The 9525-nt window shown below is 36.7% G+C and overlaps 1 protein-coding gene across 2 annotated transcripts; it reads left to right on the forward strand.

Moving 5' to 3' along the window:
• The first annotated feature begins 64 nt into the window (after positions 1-64).
• LOC113057968 (four and a half LIM domains protein 1) lies at positions 65-9525 on the forward strand. 2 transcript variants are annotated; one of them, XM_026225623.1, is made up of 7 exons: positions 65-83; positions 366-448; positions 7598-7779; positions 7858-8035; positions 8135-8304; positions 8463-8649; positions 8838-9525. In XM_026225623.1, the coding sequence occupies exons 3-7, from the start codon at positions 7624-7626 to the stop codon at positions 8990-8992; spliced, it is 846 nt and encodes a 281-aa protein (XP_026081408.1). In that variant the 5' UTR covers positions 65-83; positions 366-448; positions 7598-7623; the 3' UTR covers positions 8993-9525. The 2 variants fall into 2 exon arrangements, with proteins under 2 accessions (XP_026081408.1, XP_026081407.1); XM_026225622.1 differs by lacking the exons at positions 65-83; positions 366-448 and adding an exon at positions 4337-4462.

A 9525-nucleotide genomic window follows, 5' to 3' on the forward strand; every position in this document is an offset into this window, starting at 1 on the left:
ATGGAGGTTAAAGATTCTTCATGGGACCATCAAGGCACTGGAAACTCTGGAAAATCTCTGAAAGCTATGAAATCTTCTTAGTGGTCTGTATTTTCTCTTTTCTGTAAGCATGTAGGGAATGTGTTCTACTAGAATAAAGCATTTGAAATGATGCATTAGTTGTCGTACAAAAATCCTAAATACCATAAATAATAGCTAAACATACCGAATGATTATTTATCACAACTTAAATGATATCTAATTTTTTTCTGTCGACTTTTATACACACTTGGTTAAGCACAAAGAGTGAATTCCAGTCTGATGTCATTGTTGCTATTTGGATCATATCCTTATTTTTTTCACTCCCCCTTCTGGATGTTTTTAAGCCCTGTGCTCCATCAGACCAAGAGGAGACCTTCTCTCATCATCGCTGCAGACAGCTGCGACTCTCACTGCTCAGTGCGCACTGGTAAGTGTGATCTAGGGATTATGGAAGATAGATGCATATATCTTTATCTGTGGAACTCTTTAATAGAAATACATGTATTAGTGATATAAGCGATCGTATGATATGTATAAGACTATTTTTTTCCTGAAATATATAACCGGTATACTCAACAAACTTTAAAATGTGGTGTTTATGGTTAACACAAAATCTATGATTCTTATTTAATTATTTGTTGTGTAATTGAGTTTATGAATACAGGGGACAACTTACTTATATCCAAACAAATGCTGAAATTAAGCATTGTCCTTAATTTTATTTATGAGTTTATTTTCCTGAGCCACACCTATAGAAGTTAACTTTTATACTATAAAGACATTATTGAATTTGTATTCAATGCAATTTGTATCATGTGAAGCGTTTTGAGTCTATTGGAATTATTATTGGGGTCATATTCCTTGAATACAAAGTGATAAGATCCTGATGAATAGACCAAGGGAAAAAAAATGTGTTCACAATTTCAGTTTATCCCGCAAGAGGATACATTTATCCTTACAGGATTCTTATTTTTTTACAATCTCATTGGATATTTTAAGACATGTTTAAAATTCTGTTTAAATTAAGTGACTTCTAAACCAACTTAAGACTGCTAAAGTAAATAAAAACTGTGGATATGGTTTAACTATGCTATGTTTTGAACTATAACTGACTTTATTTCAGCATCTTGTATAGATTGTTTCCCCTATCTGACTGGCACCCTGTGTATCTTATCCACTGCATACACAATACACCTCTGTTTATGTGGCTTTGCTTTTTTAGCTGAAAGCATCAGAAGTAAAGTTTCAGAGTGTTTGTGTCAGTAGAAATGATCCTGCCACATAAGGACAAGGATTTTCTGGATCCCACACTGTGTAACCAGTTAGGGAAACACTTCAGTCTCAACACATCTGCTCAAATCCACCAGGTGGTGTGTATATGTCTATAACACAACATCTGCTTTGGAGCTCCTAATTAGGAAATGTGGAGCTCTGGAGACCTCATTCTGTCCACTGGGGGCGTCACAGCTCTCCCTCATCTCCCGTTATGACTGGAGACAGACCTGAAGCGAATCTGTAAATGTACATTATAAAGCCTATGATTCCCTATAAAAACTACTGTATCATATTTGATAGGTAAATATAAACAAAGACCTTTAAACTTAAACTTCGCTGGAAAACCTGTCTTTTGTCGTCTGATTGAGAGTTTATACCCTTTTTTAGCGAGTAAAAGTCCTTTTAGTATAATTATAAAAAAAAAAATCCACGCCCAGGTCGTGCTTCATGTGTCTTTTTGCTGTAAAATATTACCTGAATTTTATAAATAAAATATTAGAATAACTTTATTATCGTTGGTGATATTTTAAGAGGAAAACTGACTGAACTGAAGCAACCTGTTTTAGGTGGGAGTTTGTCTCCCACAATAAAAACCACAGAGCTTTGATTATATGTCTAAACATTTAAATATAATTTTACTAAGATATATTATTGGGAGCTATAAAATGACAACTGATATTTAAACATAGGCTAAAGGAATTTTATTTATGCCTAATCTTTTATAAAAATCTCAGTGATTTTTACGTTACAAGCTGTTTGATATTTTGAGCCGATTTTAGGACACATTCTTTTCTTTTGTCACGTGTCTCCGAGGCATATGTTTCTGCATATTGTTTTTTTTTTTTCTAAGTGACTTGAAAGTCTGGTAGCATGTAATCCTCAGTCGTTTAGTGTATAGTGCATATTGCTTTGAAATCTGTTCATATTTTGAGTTGTGTAGTGTATTCCAGACTTTATTTAGATTTTAAGAATCCAGAATATTGATCCGGTTTATACATTTACAAGATACTTACACAATCAAAATATGAGCAAATTCTGCTGTTAATCAGAATTGTCATGTTCCATGAACATGGTCAAATGTAAGGTGGTTACCAGCCTGAGTTTGACTGTGTTTCCCCGCTAAACATGAATGTGGAGATCTCTCTGTCTCATTCTCAGTAAACAGTCACCTGATTTGACACTATCACACAAGTGGATATTTTTCTTCAGAACCATATACTGAATCATTTGTGGATTTTTGGCTTCGACTTGTCTGTCAGCAAAAGTAATTTGGACCCTAAAGTTAAACTGGCTCAAGATTACATGTATTTACATGTAGGAAGAGGTCCTGCTAAATGCTTATTTAAAAATGTTCCGGTGATCTTTAATAAGTACTTGTTCTTGGTCAATGAGATGGAAAACGCTGGTATGCTGACCTTCACATCACTGAATGCACACATGTTGTCATGTTCCCTTAACTGTGTGCGCTCTGGACGGTCATCAGATGAGTCACTAGACTCTGAATAGTATTGTGATAAATTATCTGGATTTACTATTGTAACTGAGAGGCTTTTAAGAAACATTCCTGGAAAATCTGAAAGTGGAGCTGCCTATTTTGGTAACTTTTAATTCCTAATGGAATAGATTTAATCAATAACTGAAGTTACCTCCAAGTAACACCGTTAAGATGTAATGCACAAGATCACTGGCGAGAAATACACTTAAGTTTAACATGTTTAGAAGAACTAGTCTATGTTTCCCTTTACATCAACACTGACCCATACTTAGATCGCTTACTCTAATGTTGACTAGTATCTTCCTCATCCACTTCAGCATCCTCTTCACAAGTTGGTCTTCAGCTGTAGCAGGGCTGAGATAAGGGTTGAGAGGGGTGTTGTTTTAGAGCATGATGCCAGGTTGCTATTTCAGGCCTCCCGCGAGGCAGGACTTTACTAGAGGACAGATGGATCTGTTTCCATTGTCCACACTGGCTAAAAACTGACCACCAATGACTCATTTCTTCAGCATTTCATCCAAGAATGTCACTCACCATGGCACATGTGCTGTGGTGAAGTGACAATAAAATTAACTTGACAGACACACAAATAATAAAGTGGTTCTAATGGATCCTTAAGTCACATTTAAAAATGTCTGGATGTAACCTAAAACCAAGTTGCATCTTCAAAACAATTGATGATTGACACTTTTCTGAGGACTTACTGTCTTTTATAATATATTTTAAGTGGAAGGATGAAGTCTGTTATGTGTGCCAGTGGTAAAAATACACACTCATTTGGTGTGGAAAATGTGTCTAAGAAGTCTGCGGTGTTGATCTTCAAGTTGAGATGTTTGTGGATGAGTTCGGACTGCTTCAGTCCTTTCATGGAGTTTTCATTTGTTCCTGCAAAATGAATTGTCTGTAATAATTATGTTTTTGTAAAATGTCATACATATTGGTAAGTAACTTCAAGAATCTTGACTGGGTCCGAATGAATGTGAAATGTGATTTAGTTTAAACTGTCAGATTGAGTATCAAAGGCATCTGAGGTCAGTTACACTTGTGTGTGTGACAGTGTCTTCGGAAAACCCTTGAGATGCAGCATTTGAGAAGCATGGATCTTTTCATGTCCGCTTCTCCCTGATTTTATTGCAACTATTGTTTAACCAGACAAGCCAAATGCAATATATAGTTTATTTCACAATATAAGCACTGATAAACAAAGCAGTTCTGGGTGAACTCATAAAGTCGGAGTACCGCAGTGGCCCTTTACTAATATTTCAGCACAAGCACAGAGCCTCAGGCCTCTCTGATCCACCAGATCCAATGAAAACTCCTTTATCCGGCTCACTGATGTCATAAGCAAGGAATTCAGATGAATTCAGTTCCTCTTTTCTGACTCACTCCCCTTGACTTATCTTTTGAAGCATAGCCTAACATGGAGAGGACAGCTGATGCTTTGGTTGGGATTGCTGGGTTTAGGTTTTGGGAGGCCAGGCCATGGGGGTGGTGGGTGACTGGGGGCAGGGTGTAGGTTTTAAGGGGCAGCTGGGGTCGTATATATGACAAATAACTCCCTGCAACTCTTTGTCTGTTTGGTTCTCTCCATCCATCCTTGCATCTCTTTCATTTCCTCAAGGCTGTCCTGTAATTGCCCGAAAGCAGATATGAGTTTCTACAGGCACTCAGGTAAAGATGCAGTGTGTTTTTTGGTGGATCGGCCAATAGATTCTCCTCATGTGCATCTATTGGCACTTCTTTTGCAGCATATGGTTTATAACGGACCTTACACTACTATTTAAAAGTTTGAGTTCAGTTTTTTTTCAGCATTGATAATAATAAATGTATCTTGAGCAGTGAAAAGGCATTTTAGAATGATTTTTAAAAGGATTGCGTGACACTGAAGAACGATGATAAATTCAGCTTTGCCATCACAGCAATATATAACATTTTAAAATATATTACAATAGAATACAATGACTGTTTTTTTTATTGTACTTTGATCAAATTAATACAGATTTAGTGAGTATAAGAGACTTTCGAAAACATTTGTAAAAAATCTTATGCTAGTGTATATGTTGTGTTTATGATTTGGTTGACGATGGTGGCATTGGATTGCCATTTTTTGGAAGGGATTCCAATCTTCCAGTATAGATCAATATTAATTTTATTTGAAGGCCTGTGCAATATCCTTATCGGATAATAGTAGCTAGCCTGGTATAACCCAATATATCACAGACAAGCAAATATTTCTTTATCTGAATAGTCTAAGAAAGTTCACAGATTCTCCAGAGTCAGAGAGTGCTACAGAGAGACGTTTATTTGGACTACATGTGTTAGTGTTCATATATAGGTGCATCAGTCAGTGTTTGCTTTAATGTGGACATGCTCTCTTTGGTTACTGCTCTTTGCATGGCTGAACTTGATCTCACGTTGACCTTTCCAGCAGCATTTGCTCTTCGCTTTGGGACAAAGTGGTCCATTTGAAAACACTGACAAAGCTAGCTAAAAATGAACAGCTGATGGACGGCATCCCAAAAGGCTTAAGGACTGAGCACACTGCTCAGGTCACAAGGATATTTCAGTTCACAGATGGCACAATACTAATACTTGTATACATCTAAAGTCAGAGGAGAGCATTCAAGAAGTGGACATTTTTGGAGGAAGTTTCACCCAGATAATCTTCTCACTGACAATCTTATGTTCTAAATTAGGATATATTGTAAAGTTTTAGGTCAAGGCTACATCTGTGGAATTTCTGTGGCATCATTCTCTAATTTTAGTGCAAGTCATCGTTTTTTAGCAATGTTGGAATAAAATGTTAGAAATGCAAACAGGCCTTTCTCTTGATGCTGTAATGAATTCATTTTTAGAAACATCTTTTATGGCCTAATGTTGTTTGGAAAAATACTAAATAAAGGATCCTAATGGTATGGTGCTCATCCAAGTCTATCAGATAAATACAGATAAATGAGTCGTCTTTTCCACTTCCACATTGTGGTTCTGACCCGCTTCGCTTCAAGAGTCATGTTGTTTTGATTAAATAAGTAGAATTTAATGAATGCAACCATCACAACGGCTATCTTTACTCAAGGGCTAACAATAGGATGTTGCCAGAGACAAACCCCACTGGGAAGAATGAGCGTGGACTCTAAAAATACAGCTTCACTTATCAACGGCCAGAAAATGCAGCTCTGGCACTATCAGAGATGGAGTGTTAATGGACACATCTGTGGGGCGATTTGGCCCTGTCTTTTCAAGCAGACTTTTCTAAGTGGTTTGGCATGCGGTTGCTAGGTTGTTTACAACAGATGAGAAGGTGCAAACAAAACATTTATCATCTCAACAATATATTGCAACCCACGGTACACTGGTTAAAGCAAGTCAGAACTATTGGCTATTCGTGCTGAACTATACTAAGTGCTACACTTTTTATGGTCTATATAATAGAGCAGTTGTCCTTGTGGACTCTTCATTATTTCAAGAGTATTTCAACTCATCATAATCTGTAATCGAAACAGGAAATTCCAGAGGTTAATTTAAAAGCCTTTAAGAGTCCCACCCAGCCAAATCAGTCCCTTTAGCCTGCACGGATTCTTATTGCCTTATACTGACCCCTTGTGGTGAATTGATGTATTATAATAATCGATTACTCAAAAGAGCATTTTAGTCGCACAGAGAGACTTGCAGTTTCTACTTGATCTTTACTGTAGAACAATATGATGAATGTTAAATATGGAGTGCTCCGATATTTTAGTACAGGTCAGTTCTCACCACAGGGCTCGCACAGTTGCATATCGTCCTCATTTGTAAGTTACTTTGGATAAAAGCCTCTGCTAAATGACACTGCATAATGTCTAACAAATTGCATATTATACGTTTTGTAAGCTCACAATACATACATAAAAGCTCATAATTTATATCTAGTTTAATACACAAAGGTTCCGTAGTGCCACAAAACCACATAAACGCAAAGAAAACTAGCACCAACACAACAGTATCCAACTTAAAAATAAGTAAATAATCATTTTATGGAATTCCTCGCAAGATTGACACATTGAATCAAAATTTTTCTCTTCTTAGTTTCTTTTTTTTTCCAGTTACAAAAAAAAAACAAAAAACATAATAGCAATAGACTATATGAATCAGACCCATACAGGATTATTATTTTCTGACCAAAATATATATTTCAATATTCACTAAATATGTTATAAAACAGTGAGGCATATATTTCTCAAATCGAAAATATATTTAGTTTCACCCATTCAAAATGTATTTCAGGGGCAAGAACATACATTTCAAGTCATTTTCATGTCAAGTTAATTTTTACATATGATATATATATATATATATATATATATATATTTTTTTTTTACATTGTAAATTGTGTTCCTTATTTTTTATTCAAATATATTGTTCACACACCTCATGTAGAAAAAAAATGATGTGAATGTATTTTCTAGAATAAGTATATTGAGGTCAGAATATTTATATTTATATATAAAAAAATTATTTTCCCTCCATATATAAAAGATCTGCTAATAATTTATTTGTACAAAAACATGCATACAAATATATTTTAGCAAATATATATTGTTTGTGCATTTTAAAATGAATTAAAAAATATATGTTTTTATTTTATTTCTGTTTATTTACTTTCTTGCTGAGTGGGAATGAATGATTATTTAACCTCCAAACTGTTCAGATAAAAAGTCATCTTATCCTATCTTACCTTCGGTTTGTTTGTGGAACCATTGAAACTATAGCCTTAATTTGACATTTCTAATCTGTTTAGTTTTATACTTTGCCCTTTTCCCCCTTCAGGCCCCCGCAACTATCTGAGCTCCACCATGAGCGAGCGTTTGAACTGCTTCTACTGCAGAGAGAACCTGCAGGGCAAGAAGCACGCCAAGAAAGACGACAAGCCTGTGTGCGTGCGCTGCTTCGACAAGCTCTGCGCAAACACCTGCGCCGAGTGTCGCAAGCCTATAGGTGCTGATGCAAAGGTGGGTGATGATGAATGAAAAAAAATCATTTTAAAGAGCATTTCACATTGTGCAGAGTTCACGGTGCTTTCTATCCAGGAGCTGACCCATAAGAACCGCCACTGGCACGAGGGCTGCTTCCGTTGTGCCAAGTGCTACAAGCCGCTGGCCAATGAGCCTTTCGCTGCCAAGGACGATGGCAAGATCATGTGTGGGAAGTGTGGAGACCGTGACGGATCGCCTCGCTGCCAGAGCTGCTACAAAGTGATTACGCCAGGTGTGTGCACAAGTGTCACAACACAGAAACACCTTTTTTGGACACAAAATATCTCATGCAGTGTTGTAACTGACAGCAAGGTTTTGTGTTTCTCTGTAGGATCTAAGAATGTGGAGTACAAGCATAAAGTCTGGCATGAAGAGTGTTTCATCTGCTTTGAGTGCAAGCAGCCAATCGGCAGCCAGAGCTTCCTGACCAAGGGTGATGAGATGTACTGCACTGCATGCCATGACAAGAAGTTTGCCAAGCACTGTGCCCGCTGCAAAGAGGTCAGTTAACAGTATAGTGAAGGACTGTACTGTTGAAAGACTTTATAGATGGAACAGAAACGCAACCTGAACTCAGTGTTCGCAGTTACTGAAGTGCAGTATAAAGGTCAGACATAATGTACAGTCAGATTAATTGTCTAATCGGTCCTAATATTCAGGCCATTACCAGTGGTGGGATCTCCTATCAGGACCAGCCCTGGCACTCGGAGTGCTTTGTGTGTAGCACATGCAAGAAACCTCTGGCTGGAACTCGTTTCACGGCCCATGAAGATCAGTTCTACTGTGTGAACTGTTATAAGGCTGATGTGGCCAAAAAGTGCTCTGGGTGTCAAAATCCCATTACAGGTATATTCTGCAAACATGCATTTATGCCAGTATTAAAGGATCATTCTTTTTTTCTTTCTACAATTTCTGAACACTATTAACTACACAACTTTAAAGGAATAAAAAGCATTGGAAATAATTGCATTTTATAATAGTAAAAAAAAAAAAAAAACATCCATATTGAACTCTGTTGTCTTTCTGTGTGCCAGGCTTTGGAAGAGGGACCAACGTGGTGAACTACGAGGACAAAACCTGGCATGAATACTGCTTTAATTGCAAAAAATGCTCCCTCTCCATTGCTCACAAGCGCTTTGTCCTCAACGGAAATGACATCTACTGCCCTGACTGTGCCAAAAAGCTGTGAGGGGCTGATACGGCTTATAAATGAGCAATTAAGTTAGAGTTGATGAAATAGTTGAAGAAGTGTTGAAATTTAGCAAAGCTTCGAGTGCTCAAGTAAAGAGAAACCAGTGAGGGTGTTGATAAATTGCTGTAAGATTTAGATAATTTTTAGCAAGTTCTTGGAACAGATGTGTGCTAAATGATGGGCTTTTATTATGCAAAAAATGTTACTGCAATCATAAATGCAATCGCTGGATTTACAAACCTAACCATGAATTTTAAGCTTCAGTTGTTGCAAAGCTATAGTGAAACTGTGTGGTGTTACAATAGGAATACGTGCATTAACATGCATTGCAAAAACTTATTTTGATTCATGGAAAAAAAAAATGGCTTGTTTGATTAGTTTCTGGTTAATTCCTTTGAAATGTTGCTTTTATGCATGTCGTTGTGTTAACACAGCTGTAAGAATGAAAAAAAGGACAAAAAGCCCCTCAAAAAAATGAATGAACATAAATCAAACCATTGTGCATGAAACAATAAATGACTCCAAACATT

The sequence above is a fragment of the Carassius auratus genome, chromosome 39, assembly GCF_003368295.1.
Source record: "Carassius auratus strain Wakin chromosome 39, ASM336829v1, whole genome shotgun sequence".
NCBI lineage: Eukaryota > Metazoa > Chordata > Actinopteri > Cypriniformes > Cyprinidae > Carassius > Carassius auratus.

What these genes read in the sequence shown, in the direction of transcription:
- LOC113057968 (XM_026225622.1), top strand. Translation starts at nt 4,441, where the DNA reads ATGAGTTTCTACAGGCACTCAG. An exon ending in GAGTTTCTACAGGCACTCAG is followed by an intron (nt 4,463 to 7,597) that starts GTAAAGATGCAG and finishes TTCCCCCTTCAG; the next exon opens with GCCCCCGCAACTATCTGAGC. An exon ending in CTACAAAGTGATTACGCCAG is followed by an intron (nt 8,036 to 8,134) that starts GTGTGTGCACAA and finishes GTTTCTCTGTAG; the next exon opens with GATCTAAGAATGTGGAGTAC.